Raw genomic sequence first — 27620 nt, forward strand, 5'->3', positions numbered from 1 at the left:
TGTGGTCTTGCATTGCCCTACTGCAACAGTAAGTACTCTCTTGCTATTTATCAATGCTGGGTATGTTTCAGCCAAACTCATTTAAGTTATTCTGAATACAACTGGGCACTGATAGTTTGTCCATTTGGAACAAGTTCAAATTGTACTACCCCTTCATAATTCCACCAGACACACAGCACTGTTTTACTTTCAAATCTGCTTTGTTTAACAATGGCTTTAGTTGGCAGGACTGGGTCAAACTAATGGTTTCATGTGTCAGAATTATGGAAGTAGACCCATTCTTTATCAATGTGACTATTTTCTTAATAAACCTCCCATCCATTGGGTTACTGCGAAGATGTTGGCAAATATCCACTCGACACCGAACTTGTTGTGCTGTTCATTTTTGAGGTACAGATCAGCAACTTTTATGTGACTTATCAAACTTTTCAGTGTGATGATGTACTGTACCTTTTGAAGGAGTGAGTTCTTCTGACAATCTTCTTGTGCTGGCAGATGGATTTTTTTGCAAAACTCTGCGGGTATTTTCAACATCCCACATAGGAAGTTTTCCAGGACATGGCAAATCTTTAACATTCATATTCCCATTACCGAATTGTTGGAACCATCGTTGGGCTATCCACTCATTGAGAACATCTTCACCTTCCACTTCGCATACTTTCTGGGCTGCAGCAGCTGCTTTATAGCGTTGCTTCCAGTAGAGTCTCAAGAGAACACAAATTTCTATTTAGGTTGCCAACATTTTGTACTCTTCCTACTATCAACAAAACATCTGTTCTCATGGCATTAGGAGTTATTTTAATGATTTCCTCCAAAAAATTGTTCATTGTAAATGTTAAAATTGGAATAATAGAAAGGAAAAAAAACCCACAATTATTTATGGGACAATTTAATATATCTTGTGAATATAGTCGCTGCTATTAAAGCTACAAACTACCATAAGAATCGGTCAAATGTTGAAGGTTTTCAGTCATATCGCAATGCAAAAGTTACCAATTTCAGTAATGGTCCACTGATAGTGTAAGTAAATATAAAAGGAATGATCACAAAATTCTCTGCAAAACTACCAAACCAACAATAAAACTTATCCTTTCTTGCAAGGAACCATCGTCGAGGGAATATAATTAAATGGATATATGAATAGACTTAGTTGTAGCAATTGTGCTTGATTTCAGTTCGGTGTTCGGTTGTACAGTTTGGTAATGGACCATCATTAGTATGTTATAAATCGATAGACCACTGCGATATCTTTGCAGTTAGTCAGTTTAAGCAATACTCATAACTTCGATGGCTGAGAACAAAAAGATTACAATTCAAAATCCTTCATTTTTCAGAAGAGTTTAAAGATTTAGCGGTTTACATTCTTGCCTCTCTACAATACACTAGTTACTCAATTTTCATGAAGTTTGTGGGAACATAGTTCTTACTTACATCATTTATTATAATCTGGGAAAAAGTTACAACTCAAAGTAATGTTCGATGTTAAATGGGGTAAGAGTGTGTCTACCTATTCAATACACAATTATCAATGACAACATAACTATGGACCTTTTTGTTTTCTTATATATATAAAAATGATATGAGTAAAGAAGTGGAATTAGAGATAGATAAGGCTCTTTGCGGATGATGTTGTTCAGTATAGAATAATAAATAAGTTACACGATTGTGAGCAACTGCAAAATGACCTCGATAATGTTGTGAGATGGACAGCAGGCAATGGTATGATGATAAACAGGGTTGAAAGTCACGTTGTGAGTTTCAAAAATAGGAAAAGTCCTCTCATTTTTAATTACTGCGTTGATGGTGTGAAAGTTCCTTATGTGGATCACTGCAAACACCTAGGTGTTAATGTAAGGATAGATCTTCATTGGGGTAATCACATAAATGGGATTGTAAATAAAGGGTACAGACCTCTGCACATGGTTATGAGAGTATTTAGGGGTTGTAATAAGGATGTAAAAGAGAGGGTATATAAGTCTCTGGTAAGACCCCAACTAGAGTATGGTTCCAGTGTATGGGACCCTCACCAGAATTACTTGATTCAAGAACTGAAAAAAATCAAAAGAAAAGCAGCTCGATTTGTTCTGGATGATTTCCAAAAAAAGAGTAGCGTTACAAAAATGTTGCAAAGTTTGGGTTGGGAAGACTTTCAAGAAAGGAGACGAGCTGCTTGACTAAGTGATATGTTCTGAGCTGTCAGTGGAGAGATAGCGCAGAATGACATAAGTAAATGAAGAAGTTTGAGCGGAGTCTTTAAAAGTGTGAAAGATCACAATATAAAGTTGGACTTCAAGAGGACAGATTGAGGCAAATATTCATATGTAGAAAGGGGAGTTAGGGATTGGAATAACTTACTAAGGGATATGTTCCATAAATTTCCAATTTCTTTGAAATCATTTAAGAAAGGGCTTGGAAAACAACAGATAGGGAATCTGCCACCTGGGCAGCTCCCTTTTGATATTCAATAAGCTTAAAAGTCTGCTGAGGAGGATATCTATAAGACCAGAACTGTTGAGTACAGTGGTCCAGTAAATGTGCATAGGTTGTTGTCAATATGGATCAATAGAATATTAACCTGAATAGATGTCTGGAAAATAAAGAGAGAGAATCAAACCACTGTTTGATGAAGAAAAGGAAAGATAAGAAAAGACATATGTTATATGAGACTCATCCCCCTCTCACACAGCTTCATGGTGTCTTTCTACTATGATGATATGTGCCACACTGAATTCTACATTGAAGCAGAGACTGGCGGTAGGTGTCTAGGCTGAGGGAGGGGTGGAGGAGGGGAAGCAGTATAAGGGGCTGTAAGGGTGGTGAGAGGCTGGTGGAGATATTGGAGTTTCTGTTCACACTGGATTTGTGGTATATTACGTCAAATGAAATGTTAGGCTTTTCAGAAATTTTGTTGAGGTTATAATTGGGATTAACCGACTGAAGTCCAAATTTATTCTAAACTTGTCTGACCCCTGTAGCTGTATATTTCTTAGCTAAGGTCTGATGTAAGGGATGATGGTCCTGAAGGATCAGAACACTGGAATATTTACTGTTTTTTGTTTTTATTTATTTCCTATCCTAAGAATAGGTTTAGTATGGCCAAACTGACAACTGAATACAACATTTCAGGGGCATCCAAAGTGTTTCTTTGTGTGGTATGTTTTGAAACAGTCTTCCAAATGAAGAGGAACAAGGCACTTATTGCACTAGAATATAAAGCTTGCTTTGTGCTCCAGTAATCATTTAGGTTAGGTTTCATATTCTATGACATTATTATGATGAGGGCAAAATAAGCCTTCATTTCATGTACCAATAAATATTTCTATGTATTACCACAATCCCCGCCAGCTAGAAATGCACTGTGTGTATATTTATTAGTTTCGTTTACGATCTCCATCCAGAAATCATCGCCCAAGAATCAACTAAATACAGTAGGCTACAGCTAACTCTGTTCCAGATTCAAGCAGTTGATGAGAAATCAATGGAATGACTCTGCATAGACTGCTGAAATGGAATTTTACTGGATTATTCGGCTCGTGAATCCAGGGCCAATCACTCGTGCATACATTGCTTTCGTTTACACATTCCTCACTGTTTTCACTCAAATTGTTATCAAAATTACCTTTACTGAATTCATCATCATTTATATCACAGTCACTTTCATTTAGAAATTCGTTCACACACACTTCTAAAATTCACCAGATTCGATATACTTTATTCTGCTCAAGCCTTGGTGCTGCCATGATCACAATATAAACAAACCACACGCGTACCTGAAAAGATATCCACCAAAGATAAAATACTTATGTGAAATAATTGATAGTAGTCAAGGAACTTCCAAACACTTCAATATACGCTACAGATATCAATAATCAGCCCTATCTATATTTATGAATAAGAAATTTGAGATTTAAACAGCGGACGGCCAGCGCCCCTCTTTTGTCATTACGGCAATTAGGAGGCGAGGATGGGCAGTACCCGCCTATCGTCTCCAATCAGTTAAAATATTGTTCCAAATGAATAAAACAATTTTTCAAGAATGTTGAACAGACTATCTTTGCCTGCGACCTTTTAGGATCTTTCTTTTTCTTCATCATCATCATCATCATCATCATCATCATCATCATCATCATCACTGGCGTGACAGCCCTTTGTGGTCCTTGGCCTTCTGAAGAAGTTTTCCCCATTCTTTCCTGTTAAGTGCAGAGCTCCTCCAATTCTTGATTCCAGTTATCTTTACATTCTCTCTCACCCCTTCTTCCCACCTTAACTTTGGTCTGCCAACTTTCCTGATTCCTTCTGGTACTGCATTAAATACCTTCTGCATCATTCTGTCATTAGCATGCAAGCACATGTCCTGCACACTCCAACCTTCTGATCTTTATGCAGTTAACAATGTTTGGTTCGTTATATAAATTATACAATTCATGATTATATCTTCTTCTCCAGACACCATTTTCTTCCACTGACCCAAAAAATTTGCCTCAAAATCCTTCTTTCAAATATACCGAGCTGTCTTCCATCAGATTTTGAGTGTGTCCATGTCTCAGCACCATATGTTAATACAGTCTTTACTAAAATTTTATACATCAAGACTTTAGTTTTCCTGAACTTCAGATGTTTTCTGAGGCCATGATAGCACTTGTTAGCAGACAGTATACATTTTTGGATTTCATAACTAACATTGTTCTTGGAATTAACTTCAGATCCAAAGTAGGTAAAGCTATGCACAACATCAAACTTACAGTATATGAGCCAGTTTCTATGAATGTAGACCCACTAGGGTAGTCTTTCTTGGTCGTGGGCATTTTTCCTTCATTAATCTGTAAATTCAGCTTTCTTGCTGCTTTTTCGAGGCTTGTGAAAGCTTCTTTCAATGCTCTTGGTGTTCTTGCAATTAAATCAATATCATCTGCATATGCCAAAATTTGAACTGATTTATAAAAGACTAGCTGATGTACCCTTGCTTCGCTACGGAATTCTACATTGTATACAGAATTGTAGGTTAGGTAGAGTACACGTTACGAGCAAGATTGTATTAAATTGCATAGCTCTTAATGTTACCCTGGAAACGCAATGGAGAAATCACCAAACTCCTCTTCTCATATGAAGACTGCGTTAGGGAATTTTCATTGTAATGGTTATCATCAGTCACAATCAGGTTGGGGAATTGCATTATAATGGCAGACAATCACTCTCCACCTGCCTTTTTACATCCTCAGAAAGACTGTCTTAGTGGTTTCCCAACTGAAAGGAACATAGGTCATTACAATGACGTCAGTAGGAATGGCGCGAGTATAAGCAATGATTTCACACAAAATACTCGATGAAATGAAAAACCACACATTTTCTCACGCTGCCGATCTAACAGTCTAAAGTTCCAGAGCTGGAATGACCAGGCCACAGAGAGCCGTGATCCGTGAACACACACAGCTTTTTCGGTGGCATGAGGAGGGGGGGGGTGAATGTTGGAGAGTCCCAGGGCAAAAACTACGCCCTTTTACTAATCTGTTTCCTAGGAGTACCCGATGAGTCGGAAAATCTCAATTCACTACACTGGCAGCGGAAAAATCAATCTGACTTGGAGGCAATTTCTTCCAAGCCAGAGGAGAAACCCCCCCCTCTTCACTGCTAATTTTGAATAAAATGAATGTAGAATTTAATAAAAGTGAAGACGAAGAAGCTCTTTTTAAGAAACGGCTCTTTTCAGGGTTGAATTTTGAGTTATTTAGTGAATTGTGGTGCTATAATTTGGAATATGCCTAAATTGCAATTCTAGACCAGGTACTACTACTGCTACTACTACTACTACTACTACTACTACTACTACTACTAAGTGAGCCTCTGCCTTAAGAGTGCACACTGCTCATTCAAAACAGCGCATCAGAGTAGGGATCGAATAGCTGGAATACTATGATGAACCAGTGAGTTACGTATCAGCAGTACAGTATCAGAAAATGTATGAACCAGAGGAATGACATGCTAAAGAAGAAAGTTTTCCAACTCCCCAGCTATTTCCAGCCAATATTCAGTCAGGCTGTTATACTCGGTAAGCAGCAGTAATCCCATCTATTGGAGTTCAGCGGCAGCATAAGAGACAAAGAACATCACCACAAACAATGGTCAGTGTAATGTTATTGTTACCGGGCAAGTTGGCCGTGCGTGTAGAGGCGCGCGGCTGTGAGCTTGCATCCGGGAGATAGTAGGTTCGAATCCCACTATCGGCAGCCCTGAAAATGGTTTTCCGTGGTTTTGCATTTTCACACCAGGCAAATGCTGGGGCTGTACCTTAATTAAGGCCACGGCCGCTTCCTTCCAACACCTAGGCCATTCCTATCCCATCGTCGCCATAAGACCTATCTGTGTCGGTGCGACGTAAAGCCCCTAGCAAAAAAAAAAAAAAGTTATTGTTGACAAATGTTATGCGCTTTCGATATTGTAGGCCTTCACGTTTAGTTTTCTTCCGACTCTGAAATACCACTCTTATCATGGTCGGTACGGTAAAATTGAATAAAACATAAATGGTCAGAAATTGCATTCTCTATAACTTATGTTATGTAGTACTTTAGGACCAATAACATAGGTATATAAAAATTAAATTGTAGGCACCTTCTCCTAAACTACAATCTCATACAGGGCAAATAAAATTGTTTATAACTTAGAATGTAGTTTCTTATTCCCCAACTCTACACACCGACGTTCATTAAATTCTGTTAACCCATTTTCTCATGGCTCGGTGTTGGTATGGACTTGGCAAGAAAAATACAAATTTATGAATATCTCTGTTGTCATAGCCGGTACGGTAAAAATGTGTGACATAAATGATCAGTAATTTAATTCTATATAACTATATACAGTAACTATATAAAAATATTTGAGAATTAAATTTTAGACCTTCCTCTAAACTACCATTTCACTCAGTGTGAGTAAAATGATTTATAGCCTAGATTGTAGTGGCTCATCCCTTGACTTTACTATATCGATTTTCATTAAATACTCTTCAGCTGATTTCTTGTGATGCATGTACAGACAGACAGACAGACAGACAGACAGACAGACAGACAGACAGACAGACAGACAGACAGACAGACAGACAGACAGACAGACAGACAGACAGACAGACAGACAGACAGACAGACAGACAGACAAAAATTACGGAAAAGTAAAAAAGTGCACTTCCTTGTTACTATGGACATGACCGATACAGACATACCATTCTTTTCAAATTCTGAGCAATGTACAGACAAAACTCTTATTTTGTATATATATATATATATATATATATATATATATATATATATATATATATATGGTTCCCCTTGTGTTGATACTAGCATCTCTAACAACTCTCTACAAAGCTATACTGAACAAAAGGCATGATAATGAATCTCCTTGCCTAACTCCGTTCTTGGTCGTTACAGCACCTGATAACATATTCTGGATCTTAATTTGGTTCAGAGTATTTTCCATAGTAGCTTTCACAAAGGCAATCAATTTCTTAGGGATCTCAAACTCTTCCATTGCTACATAGAGATTACTTCTATCAATGTTGTCATGGGCTGATCTGAAGTCAATGAAGAGATGGTGTGTATCAATTCCAAATTCTTTACATTTTTCAAGTATCTGGCAGATTGTGAAAATCTGATCAACAGTAGATTTTCCTTGGTGAAATCCACATTGATAGTCACCAAGTGCATTTTCCATGTGAGGCACCAATCCGCTAAAGAGAATATTGGAAAATATTTTATAAGCAATGGGTAATAAGCAGATACCTCAATAGTTAGAACACCTGGACGTTCATTCAACAGTTCATCAAAATATTGGGCCCATATTTCTAGTATTGCTTCCTCACTGCCCAGTATTATGCCATCTTTAACTCTACACAAATTTGTTCTAGGCTGGAAATCCTTATGACTTTTATTTAACTTCTGATAGAAAGCTCTCACATCATTCATCCCTTTCAACTGTTCCATTTCTTCCAATTCTTTCCTCTCATACAGTTTCTTTTTGTTTTTGTGCAATCTCTTTTCTTCTCTTCTGAAAGTTCTATACTCTTCCACTGCTTTTCGGGTGTGGTTCCTCTGTTGCATTCTCTTGTATGCTTCATTTTTTAAGGTTGTGCTCGTGCACACTCTTCTTCAAACCAATTGTTGTGCCAGACTTTCCCTTCCCTTACCTTCCCTTCCTAAAACTTCATTTGCAGTTTTTAATATTGCGTCTTTAAGATTCTTCCAGATTTCATCAATACTCTCACTATTAGGCAAATCGGTCAGGGCCTCATTAAGCAAGCTAGCATATCTGAAAGCAGTTTTGGGCTCCTTCAGCCGAGCACTGTTGACTTCCTTGCATTGGATCCATGTGCCTTTCTTGCATTAGATATTCGGCTTCTAATAGTTGCTACCACAAGGTAGTGGTCAGAGTCAATATTGGTCCCCCTATAACTTCTAACATCCATCAAGTTAGAGAAGTGTCTTGCATCTATTAGGAGGTGGTCAATTTGGTTAAAAGTACTTCCATCTGGTGACTTTCGTGTCATTTTATGTATGTCCTTGTGATTAAAAGTTGTACTTCCCACTACCATATTTCTCACGGATGCAAAATGCATAAGCCTGATTCCATTATCAATAGAAATATCATGCAAGCTGTATTTTCCAATACAAGGTCTGTATTCATCTTTCTTTCCTATCTTCGCATTCAAATCCCCGAAGATTATTTTACAGTCTGTTCGTGGGCACTCATTATAAACTGAATGCAAATCATCATAAAATGAATCTTTATCTTTGTTGCTCTTCTCTTCAGTTGGAGCATGTGAACACATAAGACTGTAATTTAAGAACTTCCCTCTAATTCTAAGTCTGCACAATCTATGCGATTTTGCCCGAAAATCCATGATAAGATGTTTTATCTGCTTATTGACAATAAAACCAGTACCAAGCATGTGATCCTTCGTGTGGCAGCTATAGAATACTATGTGATTTTTTCTCTGTATCATTCCTTCACCAATCCATCTCACTTCTTGAATAGCAGTAATACCTAGTCGATACTCATCCAGCTGATCGATCAACTTTCTTAGGTTTTCAGCTTGGTAAAGAGTTAAAACATTCCAGAAACCAATTCTCAAGTCCTTTACACGTTTGCGAGGTCATCGTAAAAAGGGCAGGTTGGCTATTTCTTCTTCAGATTTCGTAACAAGAGTTTTTTACAGATTGGGTTGTCAGCCCAACGCCAACCCCCAGCAATCCTGGAGGGCCGATGTTTTCTTTCAGGGTTGTCTCCCTTAGCTGGTGGGTCCCCATTTTGAAGTGTCGGGACCTCACTTTTTCGCCCTTACATGACTTAGCCGTGTACATGCAGTGTACCCGTTGCCCAGGGACCACGGCGTGGATGTGCATGTATTGGACTAGGTAGGAATAAATGGCATTTCCTGTGATTTATAAGTACACTTCCACCAGCAAGAAGTGAACCCACAGGACCACATACTACCCCTTCGATCCCCTTTCCTTTTCTTCACCAAACAGAATTTCTCTCTTACACTTTTACCATATCCCTAACTACAGGGAGGATTTCAAAGATTTCCTTTCAGTACCTTGAGACAGAAAGAGCTATAAAACAAACTATTTCAAGGATGTTACTTTTACCTCAATGGACAAATTATTACTAAGTTCCGTAAAAATAAGTTGACCGGGTGAGTTGGACATGCAGTGAGGGGCGTGCAGCTGTGAGCTTGTATCTGGGAGATAGTGGCATCGAACCCCACTGTCGGCAGCCCTGAGATGGTTTTTCCATATTTTCTCATTTTCACACCACGCAAATGCTGGGGCTGTACCTTAATTAAGGCCACAGCTGCTTCCTTCCCGCCCCTAGGCTTTTCCTATCCCATCATCGCCATAAGACCTATCTGTATCAGTGCGACATAAAGCCAATTGCAATTTTTAAAAAAAGCTGCAGGGTACCCTTGTCAGAGCAACTGTTCAAATTGCCCACTTTGGGCATGTATGCAGTCTTCACATCTCCGAATCCAGTTGTGACGTACTTGAGCCAAGACACCAGGGTCATTCCGAATATCCTCTGCTGCTTGAAAAATATGTTCCTGGATGTCATCCAAAGTATCGACTTCCATTCTTTATACTTTCTAGACATAAAAGTCCAGTGGATTAAGGTGTCAAGATCTTGCATGCCAATTGAGAAGTCCATATCGTCCTATTCACAAATTAGGAAAGGCCAGACCAAATGTTTGCATACTATGCAGCTTACATGCAAAGGTGTTCTATCGTGTAAAAACCACAGGGTTCATCACAATTGAAGCGAGACGTCCTCCAGCAATTCCAGTAATATAATTGCAAGGAACTTTCAAAAAGCCACACCAGTCAACTGTGCATGTAAGGAAACTGGTCCAAGTAATCGATTTCCTACAATACCCATCCTGATATTGATTGAGAGTCAGTACAGGGAGTTGTTCTGATGCACAGTATGAAGATGTTCTATAACCCATGTGTGAGAATTGTGCACATTAAACACCCCTTGCCGCATGGAAGCAGCCTCGTTGGTTACTAACACACTTGCCAGAAAGTCTGAATTGTGTGCTTGATCGAATTACCAATGATAGAAGTTCATGCATGGAAGACAGTCGGCTGATAAGAGACACTTGCATGCATTGAACATAGTTCAGGTGCATCAGTTCTTCTCCTAGTGTTCTACACATGGTCCAGCAAATACACCGACAACACATGGTATACTATGCCTCGAATCTTCTTCCACATCTAGGATTGCACATGGGCATACAGGCCCTCGATGTACATTGCACAGTGTCACACAACCAGTATCGCAAACACGCTGCACTACTGTAAGTACTGTTGCTGGATTCAGCACCTGTCTGCCAGGGAAATTTCCCCCGATAAATTTGGTGAGTATTCTGTGTATACCACATACAGTACTCACGGTCGGAATACACTGCAATCAAACAACCACTGTTATTATGTACAATAATAGTTTGTGCAACCCTGCAACATCTCTTAATGTAACTTTTAAATTTGTTGAAACAGTATTATAACACTAAGAATACTATGCAGACACTACTGACACCGCCACCGCCACCACCGACAATTGCAATCTCAGAGCAATATTCGTAACCGAACAGCTATTAACTAGGTGAAGGGCATGCAGACACAGCTGATAAGCGATGTCCATGATGAGGGAACGGGAGGGGAGCAATGTCTGCTGGCTCAAAGCAGCACCACTATCTTTGTAAATGTATACCTCCCCTACCCTTGCAGATATACACACAACACTTGAAGAGCAGTAAAGAAGTTGTTCCAATAACATGGGTTTTCGGGTAATCCGTTCGCCGTATGCAGAAACAACACAGACCTTTTTCTTTTGTTCTTTACAATAAAGCCACTGAACATGTTAGATACCGTCAAAGATCTTACATTCAATATTTTTTGCCCACTAAACCATGCAACATTTATTATACTATTTTCACGTCTTTTGGCTCATTCCAACCAAGAGAAACCTATGTTCTCGGCTGCTGAACAAAACTCTCACCCTGTATATGAATTATATTAGCAGCTCAAGGTTGTGATTTCATCACATGAAGCAGAAAGTCGCAATTAATATTTTTAGCCACACTCATACTCCAAGTAATGCATAATGATTAAGGTTCGTATGTTAGGGAAAAGTCAATTTCTTTCCTGAGCTCATTTTACCAAAATCTGAAAAATAATGCTGAATTATGGGTTCCTGCCCCATTTAAAGCAATTTTCTGTTGCATATACATGCATATTTTGTCACTTTTATTGTTTTCGTCAGATTTTCATCATTTTAGTGATATAAGGTCATATCTGGTTATATTTTCAGCACTTTTGTTTAAATTGAGGCATAGTTTTTAACAAGTACATGCTATCTGCGTTGAGTTTCAAATTAAGGATTTCAAAATACTGTATTAGATGTATATTTCTTTCTTTTTCCAGAACAGACAGGTAGCAGGGTTTTTTTTTTTTTTTTTGCTAGTGGCTTTATGTCGCACCGACACAGATAAATAATAATAATGTTATTTGTTTTACGTCCCACTAACTACTTTTTAAGGTCTTCGGAGACGCCGAGGTGCCGGAATTTAGTCCCGCAGGAGTTCTTTCACGTGCCAGTAAATCTACCGACACGGGGCTGTCGTATTTGAGCACCTTCAAATACCACCGGACTGAGCCAGGATCGAACCTGCCAAGTTGGGGTTAGAAGGCCAGCGCCTTAACCGTCTGAGCCACTCAGCCCGGCCGACACAGATATGTTTTATGGTGAACAGTAGCAGGTTTAGAGGATGTGATGCTGCACGAAAGTACGCCAACAGATACCAAAAAGCATGCTAATACATTTTTTGGTCCTCCTTTAGGAGGATCGAGTGAGAACTGTGCCTCAGGGCTATGCTACTGAATGAATGTATAAAGTTTTAATGTAGGCTTACCTAAAGCAGCTCTGTCAGTTTGCATATTAAATGTGTATTATCGCTAATCACTTTATTTTTATTTTTGGCACGTTAAATGTTAATAATACTCCAATACTTGCTACCTATCGCTAAAATGCTTAAGTTATATTTTATATTTTAGGTCATATTTAGCCAGTTTTCAGGGCATATTTGCTTGCATATTTTATATTTCTTTAGGTCATAAACTTCTGAACCCTAGTAATGATAGTAAAAAACGAGCTAAAAGGATAATTTCATTTCTACTCACAGTCCTTCCTCGATTTACTATAGAATAATCCTTCTAGGACTGTGGCAGTATTAAGGCAGCAGTGGGAATTGATTAAAATTTCTTAATTTATTGTTTAAAAAAATACATTTTTGTTGTACAAGATTATTTTTGTTTGGATCTTTGGACTTCGAAGAATTCTGTTTTAAAAAATGTGTTGTACCAAAATTATAACTTATCTGCGAATTTTAATATTTTTGTTTGTTATCAAAATATGTGAAACGGCGTGTACCTATACGTGCAGTTCTAGAAGCGTGTTTCCTGTTGCGTAAATGAAGCCTTTTCGTGAACATTAAACAGCAAGAAGGAAAAGAATTTTGATTGGAGAAAATAAGATCAAATGTAAATGGTGAATGTGAAAGTCGAGGGTAAATTCTCATTGGTGATTGCACCATTTCCTGTTTCTGGATCTTACGCAGCTCATTTGTTGGGAGCGAGGTAGGATCTCTGTCTTTGATCATTCGACGATCTTAAAGAGCAGACGTGGTCCTCCTTCGATCCTATCATGGGATAGCTGGTCTCAGGGTAAGCACTGTTTCTATGTTTATTTCAGTTTTTTTACTCCATTTAAATGGATTCTTCTTTATCTTGCGCAGGAGTTTATCCTCGAGATTCATGTTCACTGCTAAATTTGTCAAAATGACTTAACTTTTCAACTAAAATTTTGTACCTTTTGTTTCGGAGGCAAATTTTTTAACCTCCCTGTATTTCTGTCTCACTTTATGTAAGTACTTAACATCTATGCTCATTACCTGAAGTGTTATAGGTAGTGATGCAAGTTTTCTGTACCTCTGTGTTTGGACTTATTTCTACTTTGTGTATATTGGGATTAGCCCTCATTTTAATCGCCATGTATCGTTGGATAATTTACTTCCATTCAAACATGTAATTAAATTTCTTTTGTGCATTGCGCATGTCTGCTTAGATTTACCTTTGTAAATATATTTTTTTGAGTATTGATTTGTTCTTTCCATTATGAGTTTTGCCTTGTTTCCTTTTTCTTGAAATAAATATGTGTAAACCAAGGGCAATTATCCTCTACATTTTCTTCCTTTGCAAAAGGCTACGTTCCATTACCTCTCAGGGTTCCATGCCGCTTTCCACATCTATGCTGTAGTTGTTATGTCTCCTAACCTATTGTTTACGTTTTGTGTTGCAATGTTTTGTTCAACCTTAGGTTTTGCTTTTGCTGTGTTTAAATTACATAATATTATTATTATTATTATTATTATTATTATTATTATTATTATTATTATTATTATTATTATTATTATTATTATTATTATTATTATTATTTTATTTGTGTAATCAAGCCACAATCGGTTACAACGTTCATCTGCGCCCTGACGACCAGACACAGTGTAAAATTCTGCAACAATCCAGCATAAACGAGTACGTCTAGTAGCCCTATGTTAGGGGTACTGCAGTACTTTCCAATTAAAAATCACTCCATGTCAAACAGCTAAGAAAATTCGTAATCACTGATTTCTTTACTTATACAAGACATGGTCAACATCTGCATGCAAATAAGAATAACTGTTCCCACTACTAGATGCTAGGATATACAAAATACTGCGCACTAGCAGCAATGTGTATACATATCAATTTGGGTCGCTCCATTGGAACTTATATTAAGGACCCAGAAAGTAATCTCTGTCTAGAGATAATCACTTGTCAATTGTGAAAATATTGGCCCATAATATATTTGTATATAAGAAGGTTGAAAATCAATTTCACTTTCTTAGAGAATGTTCAATTTTAGTCATGAGTTGTGGGTTAATACATATATTCATCACATGTAATTGATCACCGATGGACTATGACCACCGAGCTCGACAGCTGCAGTCGCTTATATGCAACCAGTATCCAGTATTCCGGAGATAGAGGGTTCGAACCCCACTGTTGGCAGTCCTGAAGATGGTTTTCCATGGTTTCTGATTTTCACACCAGGAAAATGCTGGGGCTGTACTGTAATTAAGGCCATGGCCAGTACAACATAAAACAACTTGTAAAAAAAAAAAAAAAAAAAAAAGGGGGACTAAGACCAAATGTTTTTTGCTATTGCAAAATATATTGGTATCACAGTAAAACAGGTAGGTCTTACAGTGATAATGGGTCAGGAAAGGCCTAGGACTAAGGAGGAGGCACCAGTGACCTAAATTAAGGTACAGATGGACCCAGCCTTTACCTAGTGAAAATGGTAAACCACAGAAAAACATTTTCAGGGCTGCCAGCAGTTGGGTTCAAACCCACCATCTCCGGACTAAACCAATCAAAGAAATTGGTAGGCAAAACTTCATGGCAAATATTAGGTACATTTATATTAAGACTAATAGAAGAATTATATCTCAATTAACCTCCCCTGCGAACTATGTGACTCACGGGGGCGAAACGCTGGCAAACAGGAATGAGTTAGCTGGAAAATGTATAATGTCCAATAACAGACCATTTATATTGGTATTATCAATTTACTCATTCGGAACAAATATTTCAGATTCCCTATGGGAATCAACATCTATATCATCTATGTGACCCTGCCGCAGTTGGGAGGCTCGCGCGTCCCAATGACACAGATAGCAAGTGCAACCATATCAGATGGGTATATGTTGAGATACCAGACTAACGAGTGGTTCATTGAAAAAAGGGAAGTAGCAGCCTTTCGGAAGTTGCAAGGGCAGTAGTCTAGATGATTGACTGATATGGCCTTGTAATAATACTCAACATAGCTTAGCTGTGTTGATACTGCTACACGACTGAAACCAAGGGGAAAATACAGCCGTAACTAACTCCCGAGGAGCTGCAGCTCTCTCTGTATGGATGATGTACTGATGATGGCTTCCTCCCAGGTAAAATATTCTGGAGGTAAAATAGTCCTCCGTTCGGATCCCCAGGTGGGGACTACACGAGATGGGGCAATCATCAGGAAGATGGATACTGACATTCTGCGAGTCGGAGTGTGGAATGTTAGAAGTTTGAATCATTGTGTAGGCTAGAGAACCTGAAAAGGGAGATGGATAGACTAAAGTTAGATGTAGTTGGTAAAAGTGAAGTACAATGGCAGGAAGAACAAGGTTTTTGGTCAGGCAACTACACAATTTTCAACACAAATTCAAAAAGGGGAAATGCAGGAGTTGGTTTAATAATGAATAAGAAAATAGGGCAGTGGGTAAGCTACTACAACCAGCATAGTGAAAGAATTATTGTCGTCTCAAGATAGACACCAAACCAATGCCCACCACAATAGTGCAGGTCTACATGCCTGCTAGTTCAGTGGCTGACAAAGAAATTGAACGAATATATGAAAAGATAGAAGATTAAATACAATATGTAAAAGGTGACGAGAATCTAATTGTGATGGGAGAGTGGAATGTAGTGGTAGGCCAAGGAAGAGAAGGTAATACAGTAGGAGAATTTGGATTGTGACAAAGGAATGAAACAGGAAGTCGGCTGGTTGAATACTGAACTGAACATAATTTAGTCCTTGGTGATACTTGGTTCAAACACCACAAATGACGGCTGTATATGTGGATAAGACCTGCAGACACTGGAAGGTATCAAATAAACTTCATTATGATTAGGCAGAGATTCAGAAACCAGGTGTTGGATTTCAACACATTCCCAGGAGTAGATGTGGACTCTGACCACAACTTGTTGGTCATGAAATGCCATCTGAAGTTGAAGAAATTGAAGAAAGGAAGGAATGCAAGGAGATGGGATCCAGACAAGTTGAAAGAAAAGAGTGTGAGGGACTGTTTCAAGAACATGTTGCACAAGGACTAAATGAAAAGGCTAAACGAAACACAATAAAAAAAGAATGGATAGTCATAAAAAATGAGGTCATTAGGGCTGCTGAAGAAATGTTAGGAAGGAAAAAAAGATCAACTAAGAATCAGTGGATAATTCAGGAGATACTACACCTGATTGATGAACGAAGAAAATACAGAATGAAAGAAATGAAGAGGGCAGGAAAGAATACAGGTGATTAAAGAGTGAAGTGGATAGAAAGTGCAAGATAGGTCAGGAAGAATGGCTGAAGGAGAAGTGCACGTATGTTGAAGGTTGTATGATCCTAGGAAAGGTAGATGCTGCATACAGGAAAATTGAGGAAACCTTTGGAGAAAGGAAATCTAGGTGCATGAATATTAAAGAGCTCAGATGGAAAACCACTTCTAGAGAGAGAAGACAAAGCAGAAAGATGGCAGGAACATATCCAGGAGTTGTATCAAGGTAAAGACGTAGATGATTTGGTTCCGGAACAAGAAGAGGCTATTGATGCTGATGAAATAGGAGATCCAATTTCGAGGTCAGAGTTTGACAGAGCTGTGGGAGACCTAAATAGGAACAAGGCACCTGGAATTGATGAAATACCCTCTGAATTACTGACTGCTTTAGGAGAAACCAGCATGGCAAGGTTATTCCATCTAGTGCGTAAGATGTATGAGGCAGGAGAAGTGCCATCCGATTTTCGGCTGAATGTTGTTTTACCTATTATCAAGAAAGCCGGCGCTGACAAGTGTGAAAACTACCACACCATTAGTCTTGTATCTCACGCCTGCTAAATGTTAACAGGTATTATTTACAGAAGAATGGAAAGAAAAAAATTGAAGCTGAATTAGGAGAAGATGAATTGGCTTCAGAAGAAATGTAGGAAAACTTGAAGCAATCCTGATTTTAGTCTGATCTTAGAGGATTGAATTAAGAAGGACGAGCCCACATACATGGTGTTCATAGATCTAGAAAAGGCATTCGATAATGTTGATTGGACCAAGCTTTTTCAGATTCTGAAGCTGAATGGGATCAGATACCGAGAACGAAGAATTATCTAGAATCTGTACAAAAATCAATGTGCAGTGATAAGAATCAAGGGCTTTGAAAAAGAAGCAGCAATCCAGAAAGGAGTGAGGCAAGGCTGCAGTTTGTCCCCCCTCCTTTACAGTGTTTAGATAGAACAGGCAGTAAAGGAAATCAAAGAAGAATTTGGAAAGGGAATCACAATCGAAGGAGAGGAAATCAAAACCTTGAAATTTACCAATGATATTGTTATTTTGAGACTGCAGAAGATCTCGAGAAGTTGCTGAATGGTATGGACGAAGTATTGGGTAAGGAGCACAAGATGAAAATAAATAAGTCCAAAACAAAAGTCGAACGAAGGTAGATGATGCAGGCAATATTAGATAAGGAAATGAAGTCTTAAAGGAAGTAGATGAATATTGTTACTTGGGTAGTAAAATAACTAACGATAGCAGAAGTAAGGATCTTCTGGAGCATGTATTGCATTATTTGTGTGAAGAAGGTTTCTCTTCCTCCCGTCAAATAACTTTGGAAGAGAGGGAGATGGGCTGACATGCAATCAAACTAATTGAAAATCATCCCATAGGTGCCCGCATTGTCTTGGAGTTGTGTCCGGAGAGATATAGTGGAAGTGACAGTCGAAGTAGCAACACCTCATCTGCGTTATCTGCAGACAGCACACCATTGCCAGGTATGACAGGTGTTACGGATCCCAGTTTGAGCCCCGAGTCTGATTCCCGTTAATCCAGTGGAGTGACACCATAGTCCATAGTCACCTGTTACATCTACCAGCTCATATGCTTCCAGTCCACAGAAGAAAATGAAACACACGGTAGATCTTGCATAAAAAAGGAAAGCTATACATTTCTGTTTATATAAGGGGGTAAGAAGGGGCTTTCATTAACCTCCGTTCACAAAAATCGTATGGTTACAATTGACAAATTTAATTGTAATGGTCCGTATTGATATAATCATATATATCACATCATGTGTATTTATTAGGTGGATACCTTAAATATAAATAAAGTTCCTAATCAAAATTGTATGGTGACATCACTACAACAATGGTACATGTGGGAGAATCCATTAGAGTCTAAAGTCCCGTTGAACACAAGAAATTGATGTATAAAAAAATTATTTTCTCGCTTTGCAGAAACAAGAAGGCTGATGTAGAACGTTTTCGATGAAGACCTGCGACTGTGGACCTCGGACATTTCAATGGGACAAAGTAATTTCAATGTATCTGCTGGTTGGTCGAGTTGCTTCAAGAAAATGTACCGAATCAAAAGTAGAAAAATCAATACAATTTGTATCCTGTGCATATCTGCAAGAAGAAGAGGAAAAAGGTAAAGTTCCACAGAAATTTGTGGAAGCAGCTACAGAGAGATCTTTAGATTACACATCTTCTTCAATATACCATACAGATCAGAGCAGTTTCATGCAGGAACTGAAAGGGAAAAGGATTCTATCGTTTGTTGGTGAGAAACATATAGAAGCAGTTGCTCAATCAGATAGTAGATTCACCCATTCGTACACAATTATGCCTACTGTTTGTATGGCCTGTACTCATTTCCCGAAATTATTCATTGTACCACAGGAGGCAACTGAAACGTCTGATCTGAGAATTTTCAAAGGAACGTTTCATGCCGAATATATAATTATAACAGCCACAAAACCAGTGAAAATGGGAGGAAAAGGAATTAAAGTATTGGTTTAATTTTTTTTTGGCTAGTTGCTTTACATCGCACCGACACAGATAGGTCTTATTGCGACGATGGGACAGGAAAGGTCTAGGAGTGGGAAGGAAGCGGCCGTGGCCTTGATTAAGGTACAGCCCCAGTATTGGCCTGGTGTGAAAATGGAAAACCACGGATAACCATCTTCAGGGCTGCCGAATACTGGATACTGGCCGCACTTAAGCAACTGCAGCTATCGAGCTCGGTAGTATTGGTTTGTTGATGCTTGTTGTTTAACCCCTCAGCGTCGCAACCATTTTAGGAGCTTCCTACCCCGCGGCCGGATGAGATTTCAACTACGCGCGACTGAAATACATTGATTCACTTAAAGCGTTACTACAAGTATAAGAGTAGCCCGATATTCACGAAATTTTGAATTCCTTATGATAGAACTATGTACATGCAGATAATGACATAATTATTTCACATTATCTTAGTAATTTAGTTTCATGTGATAGAGTTTGAAGCACTCTTCGAGACAGAGTCCTACGTCACACTCCTGGCAGCAGTACACCGACGTCGTCTTTTCTCCGTGTTTTGAACACACGATACAACGTCTCTGAGGTTTGTATTTCTCACACTTGTGTGATAATTTCATGATAAAATGTCTTTCCTGCAACCTTGGAACTGTTTTATCTGATGCGCACCGGCCTTGAATGTTTCGTTTCCCGGCCCGAGCGAGTATATTTTGTAAACAAACCTCCCTTCAGCTGAACCCGATAAGATAACTGCTCAATGTTTTTCCCTGTGACTTGTCTGGATATTATTAGAGAATTTAGGAATCCGAATTTACTGCTGAAAACGTCCCTTTGACCTGTATAAGTATCAATAGTCTCCTACACAAAATTTCCAAGTACTGGTTCCTCCTCATCGTCACTCTCGTCATTTACCACTGCATCCTTCACAGCCATATCATCTATTTCATTGTGACTGCTGGTAATACTGTCACTAATACTTCCGACTAAATTGTCATCTGAATTATACAATATTCCAAGCATGTTACTGTCAGTCAAACCACGGCTGAGCGCAGCGCGTCACGCGGACTCATGAAGCTGCAGCGAGGCCGAAAGCAGCAGGACGAATCTGAATGAGGGGAATAACATTCATGACGAAACAAACCAACTCGATACATATTTCAGATAAAAGGTCGAGACATCGTCTTTCAAGCGAGATATATACCATGAACAACTGATTCTCGTATCGTATGACAGAAAGCAGCACTAACTGATGCCTACACAGAGCGCTCGTGGAGAGTTACGAAAATACTACAAGCCGAGAAATAAAGACAAATATAATAAATAAACTGCACTCTCAATATACAAATAGAGCAAAGAACATCACACGAAAAGACAAACTTCTCAGATCATCATTTCTTTATTTTATTACGTGGGAAAGAATGAAGCAAACAGGATTTAAAAAAGCAGAGATTACTAGTGCTCAGACTTATTTGACAAATAATTACCCTTAAGAAAACAACTAAATTTTAACGATCTTCATTCTTATTTTACAACACTGATAAACCCCAACATTTCTTCTTGGAAACAAAACTATTTGCAAATCCATAACTCCAAAACTCTTCGCGCTATGCGAAACCATGCATGGGTCTATACCGCATATAGAGGTCGGCAGCTACGGAAGAAAAGAGGGTCTATACAATGTATAGAGGTCGGCGTTGAGGGGTTAAAGGGACCTAACATCGAAGGTCATCGGCCCAGTATTGGTTTAAAAGGAGCCTTCTTTCCATTCGTGGAAGACAAGTGTTTGCTACTGTTAAGGTTCCTGGACTAGGCCCTACATATAGTGATAAATGCTGCCTTGAAGACATTCCTCCAGGAAAAAGTACAGAAATTCTCCAGATTCCTCCCTGCACTACAAGGAAAAATACAGTACCTAAAAATGCAATCCTTCATTCAGTTTCAATTTTCTTCCTCACGGTTCCAGGACATCATTAAAAATTCATGGTTCGCAACCAATTACACAACAAAGAAACTAACCGAGTTCAAAGTGTCTGCAAAATATTGCCTTCAAACAAGTAAGGAAAACTGTGAAGAACAATGTGGCCTTAAAGTGCATATTCGTTGTGTGCAGTGCCAAAAATATTTTTGTTTTTATCATACGATTAACACACCTCATTTAGGTTTCACATTCATTCCCTAACATTACAGAGACCTTGGTGCGCGGTAACCTGCCAGTTCAATCTGTCTCTCTCTAGCACAACTGAAATTCAACTCGGCTGTGTGCCATGCCAGCAAGATGCAAGGGTTGTCCAGTAGCTGCGTTGTCACATGGATTTTTAATCAAGATTTTGACACCTTCTAGTTTTGTACATAGGTACATTTATGGTCTCCTCATCCTCTCAGCGAAATTGCATTGTCAGTTTCAATATGATATTATAAATAGCTCCTTTGTGAGATAACTAGCGGAGGCCTGGACTCTGATGAACAGGAAGGAGAATAAAATCCAGGCAAGTGAAATGAAATTTTTAATAAATGTTGTTTGAGTCATCAGTCCATACACTGGTTTGACGCAGCTCTCCCACCCTATCCAGTACTAACCTTTTCATTTCTACGAAACTGCTGCATCCTACATCTGCTCTAATCTGTTTGTCATATTCATACCTTAGTCTACCTCTACCAATCTTACCGCTTACACTTCCTTCAAAAACCAACTGCACAAGTCCTGGGTTTCTTAAGATGTGTCCTACCATTCTATCTCTTCTTCTGGACGAATTTAGCCAAATTGAACTCTTCTCACCAATTCGATTCAGTATCTCTTCATTAGTGATTAGATCTATCCATCTCACCTTCAGCTTTCTTCTGTAACATCGCATTTCAAAAGCTTCTATTCTCTTTTTTTTCTGAGCTAATTATCATCCATGTTTCACTTCCATACAATGCCACGCTCCAGATGAAAATCTTCAAAAACATTTAATTCCTATATCAATGTTGGAAGTGAGCAAATTTATTCTCTTAAGTAAGGCATTCCTTGCTTGTGCTAGTCTGCATTTTAAGTCCTCCTTACATCTACCATCGTTAGTTATTTTACTACCCAAGTAACAATATTTCAATATTCATCTACTTCCTTTAAGACTTAATTTCCTAATCTAATATTTCCTGCATCAGCTGATTTCGTTCAACTCCAATCCATTACTTTTGCTTTGGACTTACTTATTTTCATCTTGTACTCCTTATCCAATACTTCGTCCATACCATTCAGCAATTTCTCACGATCTCCTGCAGTCTCAGAAAAAAATAACAATATCAAAAGCAAATCTCAGGGTTTTGATTTCCTCTTCTTGGATTTGATACCCTTCCCAAATTCCTCTTTGATTTCCTTTACTGCCTGTTCTATATAAACACTGAAAGGGAGGGGGGAGACAAATTGCAGCCTTGCCTCACTCCTTTCTGCATTGCTGCTTCATTTTCAAGGCCCTCGATTCTTATCACTGCACATTGATTTTTAAACAGATTGTAGATAATTCTTTGTTCTCGGTATCTGATCCCAATCACCTTCAGAATCTCAAATAGCTTGGTCCAATCAACATTATCAAATGCCTTTTCTAGATCTACTAACGCTATGCATGTGGGCTTGTCCTTCTTAATTCAATCCTCTAAGATCAGATGTAAAGTCAGGATTGCTTCTTCTGTAAATAATACACGTGAAAATTTTGCAGGCATGAGATACTGAACTAATGGTGCAGTAGTTTTCACACTTGTTGGCACCGGCTTTCTTGGGAATAGGTTTAACAGCATTCTGCTGAAAATCAGATGGCAATTCTCCTGTCTCATACATATAACACACTAAATGGAATAACCTTGCCATGCTGGTTTCTCCTAAGGCAGTCAGTAAATCAGAGGAAATGTCATCAATTCCAGGTGCCTTGTTCCTATTTAGGTGTCTCAAAGCTCTGTCAAATTCTGACCTGAAAATTGGGTCTCCCATCTCATCAGCATCAACAGCCTCCTCTTGTTCCAGAACCAAAACATCTATTTCCTTGATTTTCCTGTATGCAGCATTTACCTTTCTTATGACCATACAACCTTCAACATTCTTGCACTTCCATTTCAGCCATTCTTCCTTAGCTGTCCTGCACTTTTTATCTACTTCATTCTTTAATCGCCTTTATTCTTTTCTGCCCTCTTAATTTTTTGCATTCTTGTACTTTCATCATTCATCAACCAGGTCTAGTTTCTCCTGAATTATCCACTGATTCATAGTTGATCCTCCCTTTCTTCCTTACATTTCTTCAACAGTCCTAGAGATCTCATTCTTCACGACTATCCATTCTTCTTCTATTGGGTTTCCTTCAGTCTTTTCATTTTGTCCTTATGCAACGTGTTCCTTGAAACAATCTTTCACACTTGTCTAGATCCCATCTCCTTGCATTCCTTCCTCTCTTCAATTTCTTAAACTTCAGATGGCATTTTATGACAAACAAGTTGTGGTCAGAGTCCAGTCAATCCTGGGAAAGTTTTGCAGTCTTACACCTGGTTTCAGAACCACTGTCCAATCATAATGAAGTCTATTTGATACCTTCCAGTGTCTCCAGGTCTCGTTCACGAATACAGCTGTTGTTTGTGGTGTTTGAACCCAGTGTTAGTAAGGACTAAATTATGGTTGGTGCAGAATTCTACCAGCTGACTTCCTCTTTCATTCCTTTGTCCCAATCCGAATTCTCCTACTGTATTATCTTCTCTTCCTTGCCTACTACTGGACACAATTAGATTCTCGTCACCTTTTATATATTGTATTAAATCTTCTCTCTCTTCATACATTCTTTTGATTTCTTCATCATCCGCTGAACTAGTAGGCAAATATATAGACCTGCACTATTGTGGTAGGCATTGGTTTGCTAGTTGCTTTACGTCGCACCGACTCAGATAGGTCTTATGGCGACGATGGGACAGGATAGGGCTAGGAGTGGGAAGGAATCGGCCATGGCCTTAATTAAGGTACAGCCCCAGCTTTTGCCTGGTGTGAAAATGGGAAACCACGGAAAACCATTTTCAGGGCTGCCGATAGTGGGGTTCGAATCTACTATCTCCCGAATACTGGATACTGGCCGCACTTAAGCGACTGCAGCTATCGAGCTTTGGTTTGGTGTCTATCTTGACAACAATAATCCTTTCACTATGCTGTTCATAGTAGCTTACCCGTTGCCCTATCTTCTTATTCATTATTAAACAAACTACTGCATTTCCCCCATTTGATTTTGTGTTGAAAATTCTGTAGTCGCCTGACCAAAAATCCTGTTCTTCCTGCCGACATACTTCACTTATACCAACTGCATCTAACTTTAGTCTATCAATTTCCCTTTTCAGATACTCTAACCTACCAGAACAACTCAAACTTCTAACATTCCACGCTCCGACTCGCAGAATGTCAGTATCCATCTTGCTGACGATTGCCCCATTTCGTGCAGTCCCCACCCAAAGATCCAAATCGGACTATTTTACCTCCAGAATATTTTACCCGGAAGGAAGCCATCATCAGTACATCATTCATACAGAGAGAGCTGCATGTCCTCGGGAGTTAGTAGTTACGGCTATAGTTTTCCATGGCTTTCAGCCGTGTAGCAGTATCAACACAGCTAAGCCATGCTGAGCATTATTACAAGGCCATATCAGTCAATCATCTAGACTACCATCCTTGCAACTTTCGAATGACTGCTACCCCCCCCCCCCCCCCTCTATTAACCATTTGTTAGTCTGGTCTCTCGACAGATACCCATCTGATATGGTTGCACCTCAGGCTTGGCTATCTGCTTCATTGGGACACGGAAGCCTCCTCACCGTGGCAAGGTCACATGGTTCGAAAGAGAGGTTTTAAAAAGTATTATAGGAAAAACAAGAAAGGACAGAGTAAGAAATGAGGACATCAGGAAGGAAATCTTAGTGGAAAAGCTTTATGACAGAATGGAGAGGGAGAAAATCAGATGGTCTGGATGTGTTAAGTGGATGGAAGAGCGAAGGATGTCACAGCGGATGGAGGAGGGCGGGCAAGAGGGAGACCCGGACTAAGGTGGCTGAAAACAATCAAGAATGGTATAATTAGAAACATGGATTGGAACAAAGTTAAAGATGAACAATGGTGGCTGGACAGAGGAATATGGAATGGTGCCATAAACATCCCAACCCAGTAGGAGCTGGCTGAGGAAATGGATGATGATGATGATGGTGATGATGACAAATATATTTACTTAACATTCATCATTGACATTCATTATTTAACTGAACAGTAAAATAAAAACACACACTTTTTTACAGAAACTTACTTCTAATAAGGCAAGGTACTGTTTTGTGATCTTTCCTGTGAGTAGTTTCCTGGCTGTGACAAACGCCAGTAGGCACTCTACAAATAATTCACTGGATAACAATAGCAGTGTAGGTAGCTCTTCCAGCAAGTGATTGTTCAAGGCCTCATAGTTGTTTCTGGCAGCTAAAAGTTCTTCTTTAACCTAAAAGTGTAATGGACATGAATTACAGTCTTTTAATTTTATGACATATATATCAGTTTCAAAACAGTTTGGAGATTATTTAAGGATATTTATGTCACTGAAAACAGTTATGGTATTAATTAAGATACTGATATACTCTGCGAAAGGAGTCAGGGAAGGGGAGAACAGGTATATACAAGAAATTCAAGTACTGTAGATCTGAACATTGGTAATTACGAAAACCCACAGTTTATGGAAACATTAATTCTCCAGTAGTTCTTTTCCTTTTTATGTACACAATTATAGAATATAGAAAGAGAAAAGAAACCCCACGGATAAATATAAATTACGGGAAGAAACAAATAAGTGACAATTAAAGTCCTATACAGTGTGACGGTAATATCTGAGCTATCGCTTATTTGGATGCTTAATTGTGATTACGCTGGCAATTTGTGTCATTTACCCTTTTATTCATATATGCTAATTGTCATTTAGTTTGCTGTTGCGCAAGTTCATCATCCGTACTGGGTTTTATATGAGTAGCTGCATATGGTGACTGTGTGTGCCATTCATAACTTGCTCGCCATCTCTAGGCCCGCTAATGTATTGCATGTGTATCCATCTGTGTATGGCTCTCATTGTTGAGGCCCAGTCTGACAATAAGCGATCGTCAGTTACCTGTTGCTTACTGAACCAGTAGGATAAAGACTCGTAAGCAGAAACCTTCTATACCTTGTCAAGGATACTGAAATTCTACCGGGTCATCACTCACCCCAGGTAAGGGAGTAGCATATCCCTCCCTCATCCAGTTCTTTCAGTAGTTTAAGTACATGTTTGTGGGCATTAATATGATATGTTGTTAGTGGTTTTGGGCCACTAAAGGTAACACCATTCACTATTGCTGCATCTGTCTAGGCATAAATAGGTGAGAAGTCAAAAGTAAGTTGTTTCCTACGCTGATTTATGAGTTTCTTATTATGTTCTTTCATAATGAATGGATTAATTGCCTCCCACATTATTTTTCTTTTCTTCTGTCGGTTCATTTAAATGATGGTTTGGATTCGCCTGTTGATCTAAAAATATGAAACAATTTTCGGTAATATTGAGCATGCCTCCTTTCTGTATAATTTTAGTCACTTTAATAATACTGAACAGGACCTTCAATAAGAAGAAACTTGACTATCTGTAACAAAAGAAAAAATGAACTAATGTGTGAAAGTGGTGTTGTAAAGTGAAACTCGTAAAACATCGTAACAAACAACCACCCCTCTATACCCTTTCCTCCCCGATTCCACGCCCGGATACTGCCCTGCTCTCACTTCAAATTCACACAGCAATAAGCCTTACACAGAGAAGAACAAACAGAACACATTCAACACCACTGACGGCAGGTTAACATGGGCCAAGAGAAGTAAGTACAGACAGGAAGACTAAATAATTCACTTTAAAACACCACTCTTACACAATAGTTCATTTTTTCTTTTGTTACAGATAAGTCACCTTTCTCCTTATTCAACTGATATCCACGAATCCTGATCTTCTAATTTCCAAGGAGCTATGGATATACATATATAAATAACAACATTAAAGGATGTTCCTTCACATACGAGGGTTGGGGCAAAGTCATGGCAACTATTTTTTTCTTGAATATACCAGTCTGGTTGGAAAATGTGACATATACAGACGAAAGGACAAGGTGTTGGACAATGCATAGCACTGAAATATCATAACGCACTAATTTATTACGGTAGTATACAGGGCAATATGGCCTTCCCAGCGCAAAAGAATGACAACATAGTACACAAAGTTGACATGACAAACCTAGGCCTAAAGACCCTCAAAGTAGTCCCCTGCTACCGACACCACACGCTGCCAACGATGTGGGAGGCAGTGAATACCATCTGCCTCAGTATTTTC

The 27620-nt window shown here is 38.8% G+C and overlaps 1 protein-coding gene across 3 annotated transcripts in view; it reads right to left on the reverse strand.

Annotated features, from left to right (window-relative positions):
• Nucleotides 1-27620, reverse strand: part of LOC136863834 (dynamin-binding protein) — a 446212-nt gene that overhangs the window by 100154 nt on the left and 318438 nt on the right. For all 3 annotated transcript variants that reach the window (XM_068226424.1, XM_067140170.2, XM_068226425.1), the window contains one exon: nucleotides 25542-25724. In XM_068226424.1, the coding sequence (XP_068082525.1) occupies nucleotides 25542-25724 (183 nt within the window). The remainder of the gene's footprint in view (nucleotides 1-25541; nucleotides 25725-27620) is intronic.

The sequence above is a fragment of the Anabrus simplex genome, chromosome 2 (genome assembly GCF_040414725.1).
Source record: "Anabrus simplex isolate iqAnaSimp1 chromosome 2, ASM4041472v1, whole genome shotgun sequence".
In the NCBI taxonomy this organism is placed as follows: Eukaryota; Metazoa; Arthropoda; class Insecta; order Orthoptera; family Tettigoniidae; genus Anabrus; species Anabrus simplex.